This window comes from Orbicella franksi, chromosome 2 (assembly GCF_964199315.1).
Source record: "Orbicella franksi chromosome 2, jaOrbFran1.1, whole genome shotgun sequence".
Taxonomy (NCBI): domain Eukaryota; kingdom Metazoa; phylum Cnidaria; class Anthozoa; order Scleractinia; family Merulinidae; genus Orbicella; species Orbicella franksi.
In genome coordinates this window covers 20,110,645-20,135,167 of record NC_138146.1, presented here as the reverse complement: position 1 = coordinate 20,135,167, position 24,523 = coordinate 20,110,645, and the positions used below count along the sequence as shown (strand labels likewise).

Genomic DNA, 24,523 nt, shown 5'->3' with positions numbered 1-24,523 from the left:
TTTTCATCTAAAAACTCTGCCCACATTCGCGTTTCTCTGAATCGAGATTAACCAGTAAGTCACAAGCTCAAAATTCAAATTCTCCATACAAATCGCTAAAAATCTCCCTTAGCCTAAATGTTATTTCTGAGAACTGAGTTATGCATCAAAGACACTATGACCTAGTTAGCAACCCTCCTTCTCTCTACTTGACCAGGGTTGATCATCGTTTCGAACAAGAGCAGGGACAAATGTATTCTTTCTTCATTACACCAGACAAATCATGCTCGTGAACGAACGAATAATGTTTAAGAAGTCTGGTATAAAAAAGACAGAGTAGATGTGTCCTTTCCATGCAACCAAATGCTTGGCAAGTATGGATGTATATGACAGCTTAAGGTAAGAACTTGCATTACCCATTTGGAACGGTTTTGTTTATTATGATGTTAGCTTCGGGTTGTGAAATTGGTGTAGAGTGAAGTTTCAAAATCGCTCTAAAATCAATATGTTCGCTTCACGTTATTATAAAATCAGTCTGCAGCTCTGAAGGAACACGATGCAACGCTATCGTGTGTCCAGAATCACCACTGACCTACTTGAAAATCGTTCAGCACAGCAGAATTTCTTTTGCTCAGGTAAGCTATTGTAATGCCAGGAAAAAATCCTAAGCGAATATAATCAGTTAACTTAACTACCAGCAGCAATAACCTTAACCCTAAGTTGGATAGCTGGCCCTAGTTTCAACGCAAGGCTTAGACTCAGCAAACAAGCTTGGATTACACTTACTTTCAAACCATAACGGAAACAAGAACATATAGTTGTCGCAAATATTTGTATGTGCTCAGCATTTGCAAGCAGACTAAAACCGAACACTACTAAATAACTATTTACTTGACATGGATGTAGAAGATGTCCCCCACATACACAGAAGACCATTTGCACCAATAATTTCATCCGCTGAACGCTGTCTTTGAATAGCCTCAATCCTCACTTTAGGAACTTGGTCAAGGTCAACATATTTCATAGACGCGTCACCAGATTTTAACATGAAAGGTGTTTGGTCAATCCGTTCTGCGTCTTTTCTGTCTTTCTCTTGATCATACGGCTGCACGTGATTTGAGTAGAAAGAAGCACAAGTGATAAGAGAGCTATGAACAGGCGAGCCTGCAGGTATGAGGGCAGCAGAAACTGGTGGTGCACCAAACATCGTTTGAGAATTTATTTGACATGAGCAGTAATTGTGCGCCTGCGGAAGCATCCAGCTACGTTGAGCGGTGTTATGGGTATAAAACGAGCATGCGTCAAACTCCTTCTCACGATGAATAGGTCGCTTGTTATGTTCTCTTTTCCGCCATTTGGATCGGCGATTCTGGAACCAGACCTAAACAGCACAAAGAAATTTATCTTCAGATTTTAGAAACTGGTTTTCGTGCCCACTCAGGCTGAATGCGGGAGAGCAAAGTATACTACCGTAACAATTGCCGTTCTAGCATAATTTTCAAATGGATCAAAATAACTTTAATTTCTATCTCTGTGTGGAAACAATTCAAAACCATGGACCGTAACAGCTAACCTACGATTAAGGATACCTATTCCTTGATAAACGTTCGAAATTCATCCGTCCGTACTTTTTTGGTTACAGTTTGAGGATTGCTATGGTTAATACTCAGTACTGACCAAGAATCAGGGGGCACGAAATACCTCATAAGTCATTCACTCACAATCGGAGGAGCTATTTAGTTTTGAACAGAATCATTGGAAAAATAACAACATCGTCCCACCTATCATACTTCAGCCAAATTTCGAGTGACTAAAATTGTAGTACTACGGTCAAACCTCTATTAAGCGGTTAATTAATAGAGGTTGGTGTACCTTGAATATTTTTCACCATCGGGTTAATTTCTTAGTAAACATGGTGTCACTTCAAGACAATCATGATAAACGTGTGTTTGAACGTTTTTATCACTCGTCATCCTCTGTTTCGGACTGTTATCTACCATCGTCTTTTCCAAAAAAAAGTTAATTTACATGTATTAAATTTTGGGTGGCCGTTTAAAAGGGGTAAAGACAATAAAAAAACCCTCATAGGGATGATCAAAAGATGGCTGCCGCCGCTTAATAGAGGTCGCTGGTTAAAAGGGGTATTATTTACAGTATTTTACTGACAATAATTTCGGGACTTTGATAACTGGCCGGTAGCGTAATAGAGGTTCGACTGTAGGTTAATCAAGTCACCGGGGCTCACTTTACCATCCTTACTCCTTCGTGGGAAAGGACACATCCTGTAGGTTGACTAATCTTATTAAATGGGGAGCTTGGGCGGCCTTGTTACCCGGTGGAAGCATGACATTGACCCGGTCTGAAGAAATTTAATGAGTGAATAAGTCTGACCTGTACGGACGCCTCACTTATTCCCAGTTCGGTAGCCAACGCCTCACGAACAGTTACCCCCGGGTATTTGTTCCACTGGAACACCGCCTGCATCTTCTCAAGCTGCCGGGCTGTGAACGCCGTTCGTTTACGGCGGTGTCCTTGTTTGCTCTGTTTGGGTCCAAGTGCAGTCCTCCCGGCACTTCCCAGTTCCACGAAGCTTCTTTCATCTGCTGAGAGGTGTTTGTAAAACAGTGTCCGGCGTTAGATTGTGTCGTGTTGTCAGAGTGTTTAGTCATGAGCCAAAATCCTGACGTATTAAAATTCCGCACGGTGACAGCTAGCTAAAAAGTGTTATCGCACTCAAAGTCAGAGAGTGTAACCTTAACAGCAGTGATATCGCAGAATTGTAGTAAGTTAGTTTTGCAAAGCAAATAATGGTCTCTTCACATCATTTTTTTCAAGTTTTAAAAGGAAGCGCGTATGCAAGGCCGGGGTAGAGCGAGAGTTGAGAGCTAAATAATTCTTGTCACTGATTCTTATTCAGTCCCCCGCGTATCTAGTTTTTTGAAAACTCTTCCAGGCTGTCGAGTATCTAGACACAATGTAAAATTAACATTTTCAAATCAAAGTGAATCGCATGGGTAAAAAAGTAGACACATAGTATTAAGTACAAAAATGCCAAAGAAATATTGAAATATTCTGATAATAAACAATACCACTCTTTTTTTTTTTTTTGTGAAAAAAGAAACAACAAAGGTTACGCGGGAAATTGAGATCATTGCCTCTGCCACCCATTCCTGCGAATTGCTGGGGTTCCCAGATCTGTCACGTTAAATGAGCGCAATTATCTTTCGATAGACGGTTTGACTGGGTTATCCTAAGCTGCTCTCTTCGCTTTTACGTACAAAAAATTAAGAAAACGAACTGAACATCGAGGAAACTCTGGCGGTAGCTATGATTTTAGTAGGTTGCAACGCGTACATTCCAAAGTCGAAAGGACCAAGACGACCCACGTGCAACTTCCGACAGGATTCTTGAAGTTGAAATGAGCATCCCGCCGAGAACTAAGCAGCTAAAAAGCAGTTATTATTCGATGATAAGCCGGTGAACAGAACTGAATTTTAGAAAAGGACTCATGAATTTGATCGGCATTTTCCGTTGGTTATAATGCCTAGAACCTGAAGTATGTAAATCGGACGCTTGCACACTCATCGCAGTGGGACATCAAATGTCTTGTGAGTGAGGGTTCAAATAGTATTGAATGATTCATGCCCTCTTTTGTAATTCCAAAAAAAATTGCGATTTTACAGTTTTTATACCGCTTACTATAGGATCACACACCTGTGAACCAGTTACACTTAGCGACGGTCGACGAATTCAACTTGACAAACTGAGAAAATGCTGTTCTTGAACTACGATACATGTAGATGAAGTTCTTCGTCCAGTCCTATTCAAACTTCGGTGGGGCAAATCCCCAATTATGCATTTATTGTGATGATTAATAAGCTTTGTACAGGTTCCACCCTTCTTTATCTGATCAATCCAACGTTTCATGGAAGAGCCACACGGGAGGATCAATGGATCTCAAGGAATCGTAATATTCATGGGCGCGCTCGAAATTGTATACGTGCAGGGAGCATAAACAGTCCACAAACAGACCTATTAAAGCGCTGACAACTGAAACTCAATGAACATCAGTCACTGCCTCGGTCTAGAAATCTTACCTATTTTCTGGTCTGCTTTCTCCATTCGTATGCCAGCTTTCTGATCCGTTTTTGCTCCAGTCCAAGGTAAGATTGTTTCACTAGTTAACGCGCTTCAGTGACACATCACGTTAGTGGGCCAAAACAAGATTGACGTCTTCAAAGGGTCTTCAAAGAAGACCGAAACTAGAAAAGTCACTCGACCGGAAGTTATACTATGTATGAAACTTTCGCACCAGGGGAAATAAACCCAGAAAAGATTGAAGAAGAGAAGGGAAATCTAAATGCGAAGCACTAAGTAAAGAAACAGAAAGCCAAACTGTTTATTTATCAAAGATACTTTCCAGAGGATTTCAAGATGTGATGTGCGTAACAGGATTACATGCACTTTGCGTGACAAAAAGAGAATGTGTGACATACGACTCTGACCGTACCTTGCACGACTAGGAGTTTTTCCTCTCGACTTATTGACTTAGTTACGTCCCTTGGAACAAGTCTTCCCAAAGCTGCGTTTAACACCACTGAAGGTTAGTTGAAGCGTATTATTACAATTAGTATTGTTAAGTAAAAGAATGTGGACTTACAAGCCAAAAATCACCTTAAGCTTCCGTTGATTATCTTTCAATACCCGATGACGCCTTCCAACATGTTCTGTTATTTAAATACGGACAATGTGAACCTACTTGCAGTCACAGGGGGAATTTCCAGTGAATGTTTTAGCACTCGTGTTACCACGAGTGGTACTACTACACAAGTGAACAGACCCGTTTATTGTATACGATTTTGTCGAAGGTCGTCATTTCCCTTGTTTTTGTCGATGGCAGGAATCTAAAATTCCTTTCAAAAAATGTGTAATTTACTTTAGAAAACGATCGCACTTTTTGACCTCCCAGTCAAAAAAAAATTGTCAAGAAAGACTTTTGAATTTCCACTTTAGTTTTGGCGGATAATCGAATAATTGCCTTCATTACCGGACGGAACAAACTGATTGAATGGGTCTGAATGGTTGTTCGCTGTGGTAAGAGAAATTTTAAATAATTCAATTAGTAACACGACACTTTTTGAATGACGTTTCTTTGATATCCAGAAGCGACCAGTCATGCACATTCGCCTCAAATCTCCACGGGTGGCAGCTTAGTTTTTTCCCCACGAAGATCCTGTTCGCAGGCCACGGAAAAATTAAAATAACGCAAGAGGAAATTTCTATATTTGTTGCTCCGGTTCTCTTTCCGTCCATTTACTGCCCGCGTGGGAACTCGCATTTCGTGCTCACGTTTCGCGCGTGACAGCGCGCGCTCCTCTTTTCACTCATAAATTGTGGTTTTCGCTAAATGGGCTTCATACATTTCAATAAATGATAATGCAAGAGCTTGAGAAATTATAGCCTCATCTCTCTTTAACAGTTTTCACGACAATCAAAAGGCTATCTCATATATTTGCCATGTTTTCACGTTGACACCATAAACAAACCGTGATTTGACATCATTTTCTCATAACCTACTATCTCGCATTTTCCTACATAATGGAGAATTTATAGATCGTTTTCACGTGAGGTCATCAAATTCCAAAATCCAAAACTAAAGAGCCACGAAATTTTTTTTCCTCATAAGGCATAAGGGGATCTAAACTTATATCTGTTTACGACTTTTAAGACCAATAGCATGCTTTGTTTGAAAACCAGCGCCTTTTGAAGTTCAGAGTTATGGTGGTGCGTGACATACCGCTCCGATCGTGTTTGTGGGAAAATATACACTTATCTAGTGACTTTTAGCCTTTTTAGGACAAAGTTTTAGGAAAAGTGCTTTTGTACATGTTTTTTGGTTCGGTTCAGATAATCAGTTGCCTAGATAGCCAAAGTAAGTTCTAGATAGAAATTTCATTTTTTATGTTCAAGTTTTACAATAATCAAAAATTTGTCAGACATCTTTTCAGCGAATTATCAAATACATAGTTATGGTACACGACATGCAGATGACTGTCATCTCCCACGTAAATCAACTACACTTGGCCAATACTCCTTGGCCTTTCAAGGTCCAAAAATATGGAATAGTATAGACATTAAAACACGAAAAATCAAATCTTTCAATATATTTAAGAATAACATAAAAAGATCTATAATAGACAAAGATAGCAGCAGTGGCAAAATACCCCTTTTATAAAATAATCTTTTGATACTTATTGCTTCGTTGATTATTTCATAAGATATTCGAGTTGTTTTAAGTTTGATAATTATTATCAGTTAGTTGATAAATGTCAAATTAGGGATCTATAATTTCAAGCATTTTTTTTTTTGCTTTTCTATAGACTCCCTCATCACTTGTTTTGTATCAACAAAATAGTAATATTAGGCGATTTATAGTATATATTGTAATAGGTGATGGCAGCAATAAAGTTGAAGTTAAAAGTTGAAGTTGAAGTTGAAGATGTCCGGCCGCCATGTTGGTGGAGCACAGAGCTCCACCAACACGGCGGCTCCATACTGGGCTCTGTAAATTGGCGCAAAACATTCCGACGAATATCTGAAGTTTGGGAAAACGCAGAGACCCAAAACTTGGAGAAGTGTCTTCTTTACCTGTCTCCTATAATATGAAAATTTCTTGACTTTATCCACTGAACAGTTTTCGATTTATTTTTTCGTTGCGTGACAGTGAAAACCATCTATACATCGAATCGAGGTGATATGCTTCTGTCAGCATCGAGAGTTCTTTAGAGGATGCTACTTTGCATTTCTGACGCGGACGTGACATTTGAGCTACTTGACCTCAAGTTTCCGTTGCCGTATTTATCCACCCATCTTCTTCAGATTTTACGCAACAGGAAATAGGAAATCGATTCCACACATTTTTTTAAAAGAGTGATTTCATGATATCGAACGTTCAGTTTTGTGTCTGAAATGAAATCATTTCGACCATTTTGGAGGTATACCATACTACAAAGAAAGGGTCAGAAATGTAACGGCGTTTAGATGTATGTTAAACAATTTTACATTTTTAGGAGAGAGATTTGCAAAAGCAAGAAAAGCATCTTTCGAACATTTTTTTTCCAGTTTACTTGATGACCGCTGATGAAAGGTGTCAAGGCACTTTCCAACCACGTGTCAATAATATCTATTACGAGCGACGTCACTAAAATACGACGAATATTTGTTGGTCATATGCATATGTTAATCCTTATATATACAACATAACGCAACTCAATTTGATCGAAACCTGATTAGTTACCATTGCAATACCGTTCATTTTTTTTGCTGCAGAGGTCGACAACTTAGTGAGTTATGAAGATCCTTAGCGTTGCGATTCTCCTTGTTGCTGTCCCGGCAACTTGTACAGGTATGTCTGTTTCATCGATTGTATACTTTGCCACTTTGTGCTGCGCAATAATAAGCTGTTCCATAGTTATATTGTGTATGCTTAGTACTCGACGGCACATATATGAGAGCAAACCGCTAACCCTTCGATGCAAGTTTTCGTCTTTTGTCGATATATTTAAGACCTTATGGCTGAAGAGGCACAAAATTTAAGTTAATACGTACGCGAAACAGGCTCCTTTCGTTGCATTCTCTGATCTGACATAGTAAATAAAGCAAAACAAAGCTGGACCGATCAATGTACATAGTCAGTTAAATTATCCATGAAAATCAACCAAACGCTCCAAAATTTATATTGGGAAAGCCACGGAGACATCTGAATACAAGCTGAAAACACATTTGCGAGCGAAACTCAAATCCTTTACAGTCTATACAGTCGGCCCGCTTTTGGTTCACAGCGGACTACTTCCAAAACTCGAAAAAGGTCGAAAGAAGATAGTACTCCTTCAATTTACGTAAGTCGAACTAAGTGTATTCAGTCAGTCGAGGAACATAAATATTTTAAGTGAACTCGCACAAAACTCAGGATTTGCGAGCGTAGTTTAGCAGGTGACAGAATAGTCATTAAAATGTTTGTGAGATAATACACGAAGAAAGACTAGTTTTATTGAGGTATAATGGAAGGATATCCCTTTTACTCTATCACTATACTGCGTGAAAATAGTGAAAAAGAAATCCGATACTCAGAAGATTGCGAACGCTGTTTTAAAGGCAGTACTATGTCAAATGACCGAAAACATTTCGAAATACATTTGATGATGAATATTAAAAGAATAAAACTACGACGTTTCGAAGTCATCTTGACTCCATTATCAAGTACAGGTATTAGCTGAAGTTTCGAGATTAAATGCAAATAAAGGTGTAGTTTTATTATTTTAATATTCATTATCAAAAGTCAGTTATGTAATACTGGTTGTGTTCGCGTTCGCGTGCTTTGCGTGTATAGGACATTATGGGTACCCCTCCCTAGCTGTTCAATATCCTGGAGACGTTAAAAATAGAGGGTCGCTAACTCTAGAAAGACTAGAAAAATTAAGTCTTTTCTTCCTTGGGATGGTGTGTTGCGCGTTTCCTTTTTCCTGGGCGTATATTTTTCGCTGCGATAAAAATACAGACATGTAGAAAGGTCACAATGTGTAAAATGACCTCCTCCTCGTTCCCAGGGCTTCTCCCTTAGAGATTAGGAACGAACATTTTGGAAAGCCAGACCGCTACCTGCGAGCAGATCCAAGGGACCTCTGCTCGCAGGGTACCAAACCGCATATACATAAGGAAATTTGCACAAAGACATCAGTCTACCTGCACTTAACTCTTCATCAAAACTGTCAGTCTTGATGCAGAGTTAGGTGTGGCGCTTCTCTGAACAAAATGTGTACCAGTGGCTGGAGGAGACTCGTTGGCAGTTTTGTATTTTAAAAGTAAACGTCGTCAGAAACTAAAACTATGCTGGTTTCTCAGTGCTTACACTATTTGGCATCACCATGGTTGACACAAACAGTTCAATAAAGTGTAAACATGTTGCCAGTTCTCGATAATTTAGAAGCTAAATACATGACAACTCCGTACTAACATTTCGCCCATTTGTTATCATTGGCGTTCGCTGCCGACTATCGAAAATAACGGCCGCTTTAGCGAAATAACGATCCCAGCGCGCGATCAAACTGAAAACGAAAACCAATATATGATATTCAGTCTTTGAAAACTTATAAGAATAATATTGTCAATATTGTAACGCATATGATCTGAAGAGAGCTAACTAACGTTAAAGTAGGGGCTTGGCTAATAGTTTCAGTGTTCTCATATCGGCCAGCGATCGAATGATTGTATGGAAAACGGGCTTTTTCCACGGGATGATGGAGACGCGACAAAAATATTTTGTTTATAACTTGGTTATTCGAGACTTGACACTTCTTTGACTTCGATCCAGCGAGTGGATATCAGTTCCTCTAGAGACGACGTGTTTGACGACCTTTAGGTATCATGTCTCCTGAAACCGAATCCGCGATGTTTTGAGAGAAAATTGTCTTTATTTTGGCTCGTTCATGATATCCAGCAAATAAAGAAACTACTCAAGTGGCGTTTTAAAGCATAATACCATAGAAATCATAGAGAATTCTTTCTTAAGTTTCTTGGTAATTGTGTATCATTTTCAAGACCAATATTTAAATATCACTGGGAAGATTTTCCTTTACAGCGGAAGGACATATTTTTGGTGTAAGAAGCTTATTTATGATATAACTTGTCATGCCGTATTTGACAGTTACGTCATTCAGTTATAAAAAAACCCGTCAGTAACAAAGAAATAAATAGTTGAGTTCTATGAATATAGAGCATTCGCTGTGAAAACTTCTTCCTGTGGCTCAGCAACTATGAAAGTCATATTCTTGGTGAGCTTCCTTATTGCCCTTCTGGTGAGATCTGAAGGTATATAGATATCTTGTCTTACCTTCTGTATCGGCACTATTTTTAAAGACGTGCAGGTCGTTTGTAATCTTTTGCTAGTCTTTGTCGCCTGAAATCGAGCTGTGAGTTGATCATGATGCTTCGTTATTCAGTTTCAATTTCGGTTGAAATTCAACTCCCACCGTTGAATCGGTCTCCAGTTCTATCCAGCCCTTTTCGTTTCTTTTACCACTGAATTTCTCCATGTCATTTACTATGACTTATTAAAGTTTCCCTGTCTGGTAGAAAGAGAAGTACATTCCAGCAGCCCCTAGGGATTTTTTTTTTTTGGTGGGGGGGGGGGGGGGGGTTTGGAGGGCGAGGTGAGGTGCACAACCTGTCTGATATCTGCCCTCGCGATTTATTACCCCTTCATTTTTGTCTATCATCTGTCCTAGATCCAGTTTCCTAGCTAGTTTCTATCTCCCATCAGTATTCTGTTCGTTGGTAAAGGTTTAGTTAGGAGTCAGATGACAGTAAGGCTATGCGTTTATTTCTTTGGTGTAGCATAAATCCTCGAGCTCTTCAACAAGATATGTACGTTTCTTGTCTATGTATATTGAGAACAGAAAGGATCGATAGATCGACCCAGCTGGTACAATTTTAGCTCCCGAAAGTAGTGATCCTCCCTACCCCTGAAGTTGTAATTCTCCAAAAGTACCTATAGCAAAATAAATAGATTGCTAGATCCGAAAGTAAGGAGGGTCGTTACATTTGGAACTTTACGGTAGCTTGGAAACTAGGTTTTTTATCTCTACTTTTTATCCTCGAACATTTGTTAGTAAGCTAACAGACTAAGTGTATGTAGTATTGCGGTAAACGTTTGTTAAAACGATTCTTGGTACTTCAAGAACGCTCGGACGAACTTCAAGAACGCTCTCAACTGACGTTAACGCAGTTTAGTTACTGAATTTAGTTTTCTACCTTCAAACTGTACTATCGAACCCTGACAGTGAACAAAACAGAGAGCGTGCCAAATTTCGGCTTAAATCTCAGCATCGAAGCAAATATTCAATGCAGAGGTAAATAAGTTTGACTTTACTCACACGCAAAACGTATATTAAAATAATTTCTATACGTAAGTTACAATGAACTATGAGTAATGTAATCTGCTCAAGAAGATTAATTTTGCTGTTGTTGAGTTTTTAATTACTACCGACTGATATAATTTTGCCTAATTTCAGATATTATGCCATTTAAAGATCAATGTCTTTACTGGCACAACTATTTCCGAACACTTCATCAGGTAAATGAACTAATTTATTTAAGTGAGACTTCTCTCAATGAATTAGAGAAAAACCAGACTAAATTGTGTTGAAATTTATGTTGCATAAAGGCCACCTTTAATTAGCTGTGTAGTAGGTAGATCATTAAGTACTCTTCTTGACGATAAGTATCGAAAAAAATAAGGATCTTTTGCTACATAGTGAAGAGGTCGTTTGAAGGCCTTTGTGATCATTGTTTCACCCAGAGAACAAAACACATGCTGGAAGAAAAACAAAGTTCAAGTTAAATGTATAGCATGTACTCTTTCAGTTTTCATTAACGTACTAGTCCCCTTAGCTTCCGTTTCCTCTGGGCTCTAAAATACCAGATTAAATTCTACCTGCTAGCGTTATTCTTGCGGTAGAAGAAGCGAAGATCGTACACAATCCTTAAACTAAAATAACAACTAGTGACATACAGGAGTTAGGGTTCTTAAGTGAAATGCTAAGCGATAGGTAATCAATATACGCATTTTGTGTTGTGCGGTGTTTAGAGTTTATATTCGCTCAGGCTACACTGCAATACAATCACCGATTTCGTTCTTTTAAGGTTCCTTCCGTCACCTGGTCAACGAAACTTCAAAAAGAGGCACAAGATTGGGCCGATTATCTTGCAGCAAACAATAAGTTTCACCACAGTCCGAAGAATCCGGGGAACTTGTACCTGTCAGCGCAAAAGCCGCGAGAGTATTGCAGCGATGCTATTTGGTGGTTCCATAACGAAGAAAAGTATTATAATTACAGCAATCCTCGCTACGTCGCAGCGGCTGGACATTTTACTCAGGTAAGTAACATGTGAAGCAATAGATGGAAGTAAATAGATAAGGCCTAGGTTTGTCCGGAGAGTCTTACAATTGAACTAAATACCATTACCGGAGAGTTACTAAATACCATTGTATTAATGTAACTCACGTTTGGTTTTTGCAACAACACAGCCTGCTAAGGGGTGGCCACTTCAGTGTTATAAAGATAATTTTTATGTGGATATCTAGGCTTAAATAGTACAAATATTGTTATCGTATTACTAGAGCATTTCTTGTGTGTTATGTTGTAGCTGATTTGGAGAAACTCTAAACAGATCGGCGCTGCCTTTGCTGTACGTAAAGACAAGAGGCTTGTTGTATCTATCAAATACAAGCCCGGCGGCAACGTCATTGGTTACTTTAAGAAAAACGTCCTTCCTCCAACTGCGTCTCTTTTGGGACCGGAATGGACTCGAATCCCGCCTAAATTTGCCAGGTGCCCGATATTGACTCCGACTGTGAAGGGGTCAGCAGGAATAGTTGCGTTAACTCTGGAGCTCTTCACTGGGTCTTTTATCCTTGCAATTTTATTTTCGTAAAGCTATAAGGGCGCTGGTTACCCCGAATAGCTCATTTGGGCTCCCTGTGGACCGCGATCTGTTTCTTGGTCAGCAGCAAGTCAATAAAAACATTGTAGTTTGGTATCTTAGTGACTTAGTGACTTGGAATACCCGTACGAAGTGTATACTTAATGAACAGTTATTTATTTTGAACAACAGTTTGATATTAGTCCTGAGAAAGCCAGACTATAAATAAATTAATATCAATAACATTTTATTTTTAAAGAGAGGGACATAAAACAAGTTAAAAAGTCCTTTCTTAGATCTTCGTCCCGAAACATGAATTATGTTTTAAAAAACAGTTTTCAGAGAAGCGTCATGTGATATGATATAAAATGACAAACAAACTAACTTATGGATCTAGGAAGAGGTATATCAGGTTCTTTTGTGATCGCGCTGTCATGTGTAATGTTTTTAGCCACGATGGAGAAATTTTAACAGCAAACATTTTCAGGGTTGTTCCACGCTTGAATTCGAAATACTGAAAAGTTAAAACTATATTAGTTATATCATCAAAGTTAACTTAGGAAACTAAACAATATGATTTTTATGATGATGATGATAGACATCTTTCTAATTTTTTGTATATTTTGAAAGTATTATGTATAATGATTCATATTTCGACAAGTACTGACTTTCTGTCTTTGCAATACGTTTGTAATTTTAAAACTATTCTAAGCCAAATAAATTATATTGTAAAATTCAACTATTTATTTGTGACGTACAGTGAAATTTCCTCAGCCTCTTATCGAAGCAGTAGACCTCAAAATAATAGTCTTCCGGGGTATACTGCTAACCAAAGGAAAGTAATGAGAATGGCGGAAATATTGAATAGATTGGTACGGATTACGATTGACAAACTTTAAAAATTAGGCATTTACCATCACCCATATCAGAAATAAAGTTATAGACTTAGTACGTAAGAGTAGCGAAACCTAGATATATAAGGCATAAAATGGTTTACAATGACGAGTCGTGAAAATTTTGTAACAAGGTGTAAATACGAATAATAAACTAGACGTAACTAATTGTGTGTGGCCGGCTCTCTGGGGCGTTTATGTCCGTTTTTTTCTGTTCCAACCTTGAGGTCTCAGTCGTTTCCCACGCCTTTGCTTTCTTCCGCTTTTCTTCCCGCACTTCAAGGTACTACGTCACGAATAAAGAATTAGACAAAAGAGTTTGTAACGAATAAACCTTTTTGGACTGATAGATCTGAATCTGGTAACAAATGCTGAGAACCTTAGTTGATTTCTACGTGATTCTTTAGCTTTCATCGTGCTCTCTAAGCCATTTTAACTGATTCGCTATGATTTGCTTCAATTGCTTTACGTATGAACTGCGTGGGCCGATTATTTAAACATACATTTTTTTCTGCGTTTGTCATGTCGTTGTATAATTGAACCGGGTTTGAAACAATTGCCCCAAAACTGCTGCACCTATTCAGCAAATACAAGAAGGAACACCCCGAATGTCGTCCGCCTTTAACTGTCATTTCTGATAGAAGGCGCGGCTGTCGGTTGACGTATGGTTGTACACATGCTTGCTCAGAGCATAAAAAAGGTCGAAGTCTCCTCGTTGTTTTTCTTTCTCGTCCTTTGTCCAGTTGAGGTGTCATCTCGTGGTTGGCGTTAAGCGCAGCGGCGTCACTGTTTTTCAGGTAAGTGCCTATACCTGCCCTTGGCCCGCAAGGTTTGTTTGATTAGTATCAACGTTTTACTTCGAGCTTGAAAACGATTATTGCCCTGGGATCTGGTTCAGATTCTAATTTGCACATGTGTCGTAGATGTTGTTTATCATCTGTGCTTGGGTTAAATCACTCGTGCAAGTATATATAACTTGCCATTATTAGACAACTCGTGAATACCTGATGAAGAAGAGCATGAACTGATCGATGATGTGCCAAACATAGCTAAGCATGCTTTCTGTAGAGGCCTAACGTTGTCTGTTTGGCGCATTCGTTCTAGTTTTCAACATTTTTTTTGCATTTAGCGTGTGTAGCGCTGTTTTGTAATTGACGATAGTGTCCGGCAGTTATCAAAGAAAATTTTTGACTGACATGAAATCAAATAATCATGATCAGTTGGCCTGCATTCGCTAATTGTCAAGTGTTGCAGGGAGCTGTAATAATCTATTCTTAGATCTCTCCCGAAAAAAAAGAAAAAAAGATTTACGCAGCGTTCCTTCCTGCGTTCGCTACTGGAAAGAGAGGCCAGACATATTTCTAAAAACACTTTTCATTATACCGAGGATTCATTTGCGATATATTCAGCAAATAAGGTGTTAAGAGTCAATGTCAGTAATTTTCAACTGGGGTCGTGCAATAGCGAAAAAACGAAAAATCTGAAAAAAATTCTCAAGATAGCCCTTGGTGAACTACTTCTGAAAATATATATTTTACCTCGATCCGATAAATATTTTGGACGTAGGGAGATAAACTTGGTTTCGCAGCTCTCAGACCAGATTTTAGGCGTCTGATACCGAACACCGCTGAGACCTCCTTTGAAAATCAAAACACCTTTTCCACGAAACAGCAAGTGACTTATCAAATAAAGCAGACGATAATACACATTTTGAGTGGTTATTTTCTCAGTTTAAATTAAAACTGAATTTTTGACAAATTTTCCAGTATTTACAATAATTCGAGTGATTTTTCGCTCCACAAAATTCACAAAATTAAGGGCCTAAAATCATTGACTGGTACCTCGCCTTGTAAATCGAGACTTATTCCACGTGAAAAAGCACTATTTCTTCTTGCAAAATCCATTTTCATAACCATGGGCTACTTAAAATAAAATTTTTGAGGTCGAAAAATACACGCACTACTTTCGTGAAATTTGAGCTCTTTGATAATGGCATACCAATGTCGAAAGGTCACACAAACATAACGATAATATATAGATTTAGCCGAGCCTAAAAGCGGAACTCCTCAGTATTTTTTCGGAATGCTGTTACTAATGAAAATAATCGAACATGTATGTGAGGTAAATTGCGAACTATTTAATAGTTTCAGCTGGAAATAGGATCACATCAGCAGATCGAGGTGTAAGATGGTGTGATTGTGAAATATAGAGCCATGATTTCAAGGATTTCTGGGAAGCCACTAAAAATCTTGATCACATAACAGAACTGTCTTCTGTGCTTTTTGGTGGCATTTCCTGTTCTTTCCTACCTTATTCAGAAAGACAAGACATTGTTATTAATCATTATATTCTTTCTTAGTTAACATGGGGACTCCCACACAAAAGAAGTTTAAACATTTTTTTGCTGTGGGGACTGATTGAAATGCAGCGGTTACAATACTCAGTCCCTAAATCTCTACCAAATGAAATCTCGCAAAAATACCAAAATAGTATACATATGTGAAAAGTTGGAAAGTTTTGTTTTCTAACTTGTCCCCAAAGATACATTTAGCCATCTTCACTTTTGTCTGGAGTCTCCTCCTGCTGAAAGGGTTTGCAATAAGCAAAATCACTCTCACATGAATGGTAATTGTGATATTTTTTTTTTTGGTCATCATGAATACTTGCATAGGCTTCTAATAATAATTTTATTATTCAATTTCCATGTGATTTGTTCTTCTTCTTGACTGAGATTGTGGACTACAGGAGCTGTTATTGGGTTCCATTAATTAATTTTGCTATGATTAAATTATACCAAGAATTATAAGCAAGCTAAGAGTAAGTTATATTATGTACATGTATTTTGTCTGCACTACACAACCAAATGCACTCAAAGGTTATCAGGCATGGGTACATTTGTCAGAAGAGCCCAGCATATCCAAGATATGTTTTGATTGACACATTAATTAAGATAATTTACAGCAAAATGGATAAACAATACATCAATATCCTACATGCACCAAACTGGACATAGGGGTTACGAGGCAATCATTTAAACAACAGATTGAAATAATTTATAAACAAGAGAACACTATTTGTACAACAGTAGAGAACAAATTAGCCTTATTGGACGTTGCGAATGGCAAGGCTGTCTGTCTCCATTTCGTGTTGGCAAAATATTAATTTATGCCATGTCCAATGCAGATTATCACAAAATTGATTTATAAACACGATAAATATCACTTTAAAGCCAAAAAAGCATGAGTAAATTATCTCTAAGAAAAACTGATTAATTTAACAGGCACCTTAAATAATTAGTTAATATATGTGTTTCTTAATAATGTAATACAGTGTATCTGTCACAATGTTACAGCCATGATATTACAACACACAGGATGGGTTGCAGAACTCAACTTCTAAGCCAGTTTATTCAATGACCTTGGTGCAGAAATTATAATCCCATCAAGTTGTCTGTAAATACAGAGAAACCAAACAAATCATTGCAATCTTAAGTAATAAATTATTGAACTCTTTTGCATGTATGTACGGTGTATGTTCCATTAACATTGGGGATCTCTCAGAAGCTGCATCCATCATAAATTAATTTGTTCCTGCATGCATTTGTTTATAGAACTTTTCACACTTTAATATCTCTGTCATACTTATAGTGATCTCTGTGTTCTACAACAATTAGTACACAAGAAAAATACACTCAGTAAGATATTGTTTACAATAAAAATCAATGCCTATAAGCAATCATAAGGACTTTAAATTTATATTTCTTCAGAAATATCTCACCAGGCCATGGTTGCTTTGAAAATCTTTGATGTCTTAATACAGGCTGCCCATGTGTAAACTGTTCATATATTGAATGACAGGAACAGACATGTAATCATACTGTAGCTGCTACTTGAACACCACTGTTATTCAGATAAAAACATATCGATTATAATTTATCATAATCTTTACACACAAACAGATGACATTCCTTTCTTTGATATACAGTGTACTTCATTGTTAGTTGTTTACTCAGTGTTAGTGAATCAAATGCTAGGGGCTGGTACCCCCCGGGGGGGGGGGGGGGGCACTGCCATATATGGGCTATATAGGTATGTGCCGCTGTGAAGGGTATGGTTTTCAAGCAGTTTACTCTAGGATAGGGTATATAAATCAGAGCGTTTGGGTCTAGAGTAGGATATCATTTTCACAAAATTGACTAGTTGGTTGAAGATTTTAGTTAGACTAAGGAAATCAGGAATTGCCACTCAAAAATATAAAAAAATCAAATCAGCAAGTTTAAATTTAGGCAAATCAGCCTCAACAGTGTCGATAGATGGGGGAATTTGGGGAGTTTACTCTAGTATAGGGTAGCAAAATTCAGCTAAACTAGTTCTAGTATAGGCTAAGGGTTCCAGGGTCCAAGCGGCACATCCCCACCCAGAAATTCCCAAAGTACCTCCCTCGGGCTGGTACCCCAACTTTCACAGTGGCAGGTTCTGCCCTGAGATGCAAAGAAAACTTACTAACTGAAATGAACTTGGCGACTTGCTTTTGAGATCAAATGCAGTTTGCTTTAAACAAGAAACTGGAACATTGCAAGTTACAACAATGTGCCCAGTCCCAATCAAAGAGCCATCCAGGCTGTTTGGTTGTACCTATAACTGTACAACTGCATATGAGTTCAGCTTCCAAAAGAAAATCAGAGTTTGTCAGGATAAATACTGATGTTCTTGTTTACTACGTGTAAATCTGAATGTGCAGTACCAGAAGATATTCACACCCAACACCCATTCATGGCCAGTCTTCAAAAATTCCAAATTAAAGTATCAGGAAGATAGAGCTCTAATAGAGAAAAAACCTCCATGTGGGGTATGAATCTTTTCTTGAAGAAAACAATGTCTGAGAAATCATTAATTACAAAATAATGTTTAAGAAATATCTTACCTGGTAATTCCAACTTTCAGAAAATTTTGTAATCTAGACTGTCTGGCCACTTCATATATTTGACAAGTTGACACTGGGCATGTTTGTCAATTTGTGGGCTTCAACATCACATTACAATAGTAGCATTGGTCAACTAAAAACAGCATAATTTGGTTAATTAATATACACTGTACATCATTACGTTGAAATATTGGTGAAGATCATTGCACACCCACAGATACAGAACCATCACAGATATGATATGATATTCTTAACCTCTCTGAAATCTCAGATTATTCAAGATTAACATGCACATACATCATTAAGGACAACCCTAAAAAACTGATTCCGGAAACCGGAATCCGGAACTGGAAACTAGAATCCTGAATCCAGATATTATGAATGATGATAGAAATAATTCACTTCAGCAATGTCTAATAAATAAATATGGGGAAAAACTATTTTGCTGTTATTTACTTTCTTGGCTTTACTTCAGCTACAAACTGTAATTGCTAAAAAATTTTTGACTAGTTCTGAACAACCCTTAGCTATACATCTGGCCCAATTGTTCAAAAGCTGGATAAAGCTATCCATTGGGTCATCACTTTCCAGTCAGGGTTAGTGATTTTTCAGGTGGATAGAGTTACTCATAGCCTGCGAGCAGGCTCTACTATCTGTCTCTAGTGCCTGAGCAGGCTAAATAAGTGTCTAGTGTTTTTCTGCATTGGCATGTCAGCGAGTGCCTTCATGCAGCTTTACCGCTCATGTCCCCGGCCCAAACACAAGAGCCTGCTCAAAGGCTTAGTTACCCATCTTTTGTTCAATCTGGCTCTAGTGAGAGTGCAGTTCTTGTCTAGATCAAATTGCTATGAGAAGACTGGTGAGTAGCACAATAACAACAAGCTATTTTGGTGAGTTTCTGGCAGTCTTAAGGCATCTTTTAACAACATGTGGTCCGATCTGTTAGCAAGTGAGAAGCAGAGGGAAGTAAGTGTGCAACATTTCTATAAATTGTTTTAATATGATGGCCGCCAAGAATATGAAATGCTGATTTGTCACAGTATCAGTGTGGAAATAGTGTTGATCCGGAACTAGTTTGGTATCTGGTGGACAAATCAAATATTATATTAAGATGAGCCAGGTTAGCCTTTGAACTTCGAAAGTGGGGGGTGTGACCGTCAATGTACAGGGGGCTGCCACTGACAGACATCCTGTTCTCTATGACATTTTCTATCTTGTTCAGTATCTACTAGACATAAAGGGTAAATTTATACCTCCGGTAAATTGCAGATCACTTATTAAACAAAATGGCAAGAAGATCTTTTAAATCTTATAACCGTGCTTTTAAAATTTAACTGTTTTGTTAATACTACAGTCACAACGCCGTGCACATTCCAGAGCAGTCCTTGATGATTCATTGATTACTGTAAACACATCACTTGATCAATACAAACTGTGCCATATCTTATTGCACCATCAGTCTTAGCCTTTGCAAAATCTATGATGATGTAATGGTCTTAATCTGGAAGTTTGCTCGGGACATGCCCATGAATGATACAAAAGGAAACGAGTGTCACGCTATTAATAATGCTTTTAATAAACAGCTTTCTTCCTGAAACGTCAAAATTTAATTTGCTTGCGCTTTGAAGTGGTCACGCAAGTCACACAATCAGGGGGGTTTATGTTATCCACAGCTAATTTTGGAACGGTTGTGTTTTTTCTCCTAGCACGGACTTAAACATTGCAAGTTCTGGCAAGCTCTTGTTTACCTCAGCAAATACTTAATTTTTCTTCAAATCTCTTAACTCGCTGCGATGAAACAGCCAAAGAATTCGCTTCATTTGCCGAAACCCACAAGAAGTACTCACAAAATTGCACATAAATTAATGACCATCGCTTCTGGCAAAATAAACTTGCAAAGTAAACATGATCTTACAGTACATTTGCCATGTAGTGAAAATGAAAGCTGCAATGTCAGCGCATTCCATGGCTGACGTAATACCCTTTTTTAGCGTTTTTAGCGTATTTATTATTTCCCTTTGAATCCAACGCTTCGATAAAACCAGAAGAAAATATATATTATACACAAATAAAGAAAACAATATCCGTAACATTGTCCTTGTATTAACGTTTCAACAGCTTATGGCGAATAAACATCACAGGTTGCGTGATTCAAAATTTGGCTGAGAGGAAGTTTGGGTCTGGTCACCGACCACAAAAAAAAAAAAAAAAAAAAAACACTGGTAGAACACGAACCGCGCTCGGCCCATGGCCGTGCAGTTTATTGCCAGCAAGCTTATTTTAGATGCTCTCAGGGTGCTTGGAATTAAATTATGATGCACTTTACTAAGATTCTCATAATTATAGCCCTCACTAGAAATAACAGTTGCACGAATTTCGACAGATGGGGAATTTTTGTGTCAGTTTGAGGTCCTTTTTACTTGGCCGCTTATTTTTTACAGGCAAAAACCTAAGCAAAACAATTTTCGAGTATTTGAAGAACTTGTTTTCTTCGATTTGTGGATTCTGGTTTCCGGTTACTGGATTCCAGTTTTTCATTCTGGATTCCGGCTTCCAGTTTCTTGGTTTTAGGGTTGCCCCACCTTTAACAGAGTGTTTGCTTTACATTCAGTTTACGCATGGCTGTTATCCAGCATAGGCAGACTTATAAGTTTGCCTTCAAAAATAAACTGCAACAACTATTGCATCTTTCATCACCTATTCTTGTGATGAAATGACAAAAATCCAAGTACAAGAAGTCAAAAGCATAAAACAAACTTACCTGGTAATGCTTACAGTTCCTCTTACTGTCTGCATACGCCTTCCATAAACTGGTACTGCCTGGACATTGTACTCACTATTTTTGTGATCACACCTTAAAACATCACTGTTATATAATTTGTCCTGAAAAAGCAATGCATGAAATGTTATGCCTTTGGCACTCACCAAATACCTTTACATGATGTACAAAGTACACCACATCAACATTCACAATTCTCTTTACTTTCACTGTAACTTTTTTTATGTCATTTTCCCTAACTTGAAGACAGGACTTCCACATTAGGTGATAATTTGCCTCTGAAATCTCTATGAATTCACAGGGAGTGATAACAATTAAATCGTGACTAATTTTAGCAAAGGAGGCGTTCAAACGTCAGATTTTAATGTTAAGTTTATAACTTTACATTACTCTTCGTATATATATATAACCTCTCAATAATTGCACCTGTAGACAGAAGGTGTGCTGGGGGAAGAGATGTTCTAAACTCTCTGAACTTTTCCCCCTTACCTGTAATAGGATGACTATTATGAACTATGATTCGCAACCAACACCAACATCAGGTTATGTATACACATGTATATTTTGTTGCCTCCTGTAATCATAAAAAAATAAAAATTTAAACCCTCCATAAAGTTCATACCCAATAACACTGCCACATGTAGCGCTGTTACTGGGAATTAATTTAAGTGAAACTGTTGAAACAGCTCTGTCAAAATTGTTTCTAGCAGTTAAGACAGGATAACAGAATATACACGTAGTACACAGCAAAGGCCAGAGATACACACATGTTGGTTATTAGTTAGGATTTTGTGAGCTTCTGTGCTAGGTATGGTGGAAAATAATGGACTATCAAAAATGAAGGTTCCTAAGACATTTTGACAGCAATGAGAGGAATGAATATATAAATTTACAAAAGAAAGAGAAGTTCTTGCCCTGTCCAGTTCTCTGTCATAAAAATATCATTTACATACATTTATTACATGTGGTTTGTGTTTAAAGCTGATATAATGCACACTCTGATTGGGTAATTCTAGTGTATTATTTACATTTACATGGTATACGTCGGTAAAATCATAAAACATCACATGTGACTAAAATAAAAAATAAAAACTAAAAAGAAATGCCTACATGTAATTCATAATAATTTAAAAATACTTAACACTAAAACAGATCTAATTCTTTACTTTATTCAAAATTATGCCCATGGGTCAATTACGAGCATGCTAAAAGGTCCTAACACAAAGTAAAAGGAAATTAAGAAAACTATTGCTTTTTGCCTGAAAATTGTAGTGACTGAAAACAATGATTGAACACTCTGAGAGTGCATTCTATCACCCTGACAAGATAAAATTTAAGGAGAATAGAGAATTCACAAAATTATATTACAAAGGAATTGGTACTGGACAGGACAAAGGAAACAGCCAGGAAGAAACTGAAACTTTCTTTGACGAGCAAAAAAAGTATGCATGCACAACAAAGAAAACAGTGAGTGACATTCGGTTAATGAGTTACAATGTAGTTAATAACAAAATTAGTGTGAAGAAAAGAGCAGAGAGAGAGTGTGTGTGTGTGGAGAGAGGAGAGCGCTCTCACCAACTAAATTGTGTATGTATGTATGTATGTATGTATGTAAAACTTATTTCTATTACCGAGAAATGGTCAGGGCAAGAACTTCTACTCCCTAAATTTTTTCTAAGTATGTAAATGTCATTTACACCGTTCAATTTACCGAGTAAAGCTCTTCGCATTTTTTTTTTTCCATTAGTACTATCTCACTTTTGAGGGACATTTCCATATTAAGTGTAAATACTGCATATTTGGGGAATAACCCATGTACCCCCAACCAAAAGTAGTGGCACTAATAAAATGAAATAGTAAATCAAAATGAAAGTAGAGCTTTATTTGCACACAGGATTTACATGCACAATCGTCTACTCGACATTTGGACTATATAAGCATTTCACCAAACCGAACTAATTGGACAGACAACAAAATAAAACGAGGAAATCTACATTATAAACACAATAATTATGCATATCACTTCATCTGAGTATCAAAAGCAAATCCTTCTCATTGAAAGGTAACCGAATGAAAGAGAGGATAAAGAAAATCGTTTAACCTTGCAGTGTTAAAAGTTTAATAATTATTCACGCTTAAATTTGAATATTACAGTGTGCATTTTTGCCGAAGGCTTAATTTAGCTTTGCAGTCATTTTATCGGCGGTAACTTTGCCAGTCTTCAGCCAAATTAACCTGGGAATTCACCCAAGCATTTCGCCAAACCGAATAAACTGAACTAACAAAACGAGGAAATCTGCATACTTTGTAATCACAATATGCAAATCTTCCCATAGGAACGTTGAAAGTAAATTTAGCAAATCCTGTTTGTACACCTTTCTTGGTTTTCAACAACAGAAGAAGAAATTCTAGCTGTCTACGAGGCGGCTGTGCCAACTAACACAGAGAAAACTTCAAAACTCGCCCGGCCGTGTTTACAAATACGGTTTTGGTTAAGCTTATTTTTAGACGTGAGCTTAGGTTGACGACGAAAATCGACAGAAAGCTTAATTTGTTTACAACTTACAACAACCTCCACAAAGCGATTCACTTGCTATTGTTTAGAGATGAGAGAAATTAAAACGATGCAATTTATAAATTGTCTCACAACATGGCTTCAAATAAGGAAGACTTTCAAAGGATTCCAATTGAAAATAAGCTTATATCGCTGAGGCAACTTGTTAATTTTCATAGCAAACGCAACAGCAAAAGTCACTTACCGCAAGTTAGCAACATCAGCTCGGCCAGTGTAAATCTTCCAGGCAGAAACTTGCAGCAAAAGTTGTGAAGACTGAACTGAACTAATCTTTTTGACAGATCAACGAATCAACCACTTTTTCCCGCTGTGTTTACTGTTTTGTAACACTCGGACATGTTTGATTTCTCTTGTTCATCACCTGACCAAATCATGTGACTTTTCTTGCACGGCTGCACAGCGTCACAACGCGCGAATTTTAAAAAACTTGGCACTGCAGTCTTCTGAGTACTTTCACATCCTATCTATGGCCCTCGTTAGCTTTGGTTAACGGCATTGTTCGGTATTATTTCACTTCCTTTCTCTAGCCCTTGACTCGCTATAATTCACGCCATTGTTCAGTACTGTTTCGCCTCCTTCCCCAGCGCTGGCCCGCTCTTTTTCGCGATCTTCTTCGCTACTTCTTTGCCTGTTAATTCTTGCTTTCTTTTTAATTCCTTCAGTGCAACCCTATCTTAAAAACATTAGATCAACCTCCGCTATCATTTGTCGACATGACAAATAGAAATGCGTTTTCTTTTCTTTAAAAATCCCGCCAAGAAAAATGGCATTCTTCTGCTAGAGACCGAGGGTGCATGTCTCTGTCGACCTATTAGCTGGAGTATGGCCGCCATGTTGGGCAACTCCGCCGCCGCCTATGGTTGGCGAAATGGTGCAAAATTCACAAAGTTTATA

General features: G+C 37.8%; 3 protein-coding genes and 1 long non-coding RNA gene across 6 annotated transcripts in view; 2 read left to right on the top strand and 2 right to left on the bottom strand.

Moving 5' to 3' along the window:
• Positions 1-862: 862 nt before the first annotated feature.
• On the bottom strand, positions 863-4,145 carry LOC145478545 (retinal homeobox protein Rx1-like). Its single transcript, XM_081456605.1, has 3 exons — positions 4,077-4,145; positions 2,371-2,582; positions 863-1,360 (listed from the first exon to the last, which is right to left on the bottom strand). Exons 1-3 carry the CDS (start codon positions 4,099-4,101, stop codon positions 863-865), a joined length of 735 nt encoding a protein of 244 aa, XP_081312731.1. The 5' UTR covers positions 4,102-4,145.
• A 348-nt stretch (positions 4,146-4,493) lies between these two features.
• Positions 4,494-12,471, top strand: LOC145478546 (Golgi-associated plant pathogenesis-related protein 1-like). The gene is made up of 5 exons (XM_081456606.1): positions 4,494-4,582; positions 7,309-7,384; positions 11,049-11,110; positions 11,680-11,913; positions 12,184-12,471. The coding sequence occupies exons 2-5, from the start codon at positions 7,330-7,332 to the stop codon at positions 12,469-12,471; spliced, it is 639 nt and encodes a 212-aa protein (XP_081312732.1). The 5' UTR covers positions 4,494-4,582; positions 7,309-7,329.
• Positions 12,472-13,930: 1,459 nt separating this feature from the next.
• The window catches only part of LOC145478538 (uncharacterized), a 30,242-nt gene continuing 19,649 nt past the window's right edge, over positions 13,931-24,523 (top strand). The window contains exon 1 of the mRNA XM_081456596.1: positions 13,931-14,149. The gene's annotated coding sequence lies outside the window, so the exon portion shown is untranslated. The remainder of the gene's footprint in view (positions 14,150-24,523) is intronic.
• LOC145478549 (uncharacterized) lies at positions 17,160-24,473 on the bottom strand. 3 transcript variants are annotated; one of them, XR_014048290.1, is made up of 5 exons: positions 23,814-24,473; positions 21,544-21,628; positions 21,037-21,158; positions 18,276-18,408; positions 17,160-17,251 (listed from the first exon to the last, which is right to left on the bottom strand). It is a non-coding gene; the product is annotated as an uncharacterized LOC145478549 (long non-coding RNA). The 3 variants fall into 3 exon arrangements; XR_014048291.1 differs by lacking the exon at positions 21,544-21,628; XR_014048289.1 differs by lacking the exon at positions 23,814-24,473 and having other exon boundaries at positions 21,544-23,804.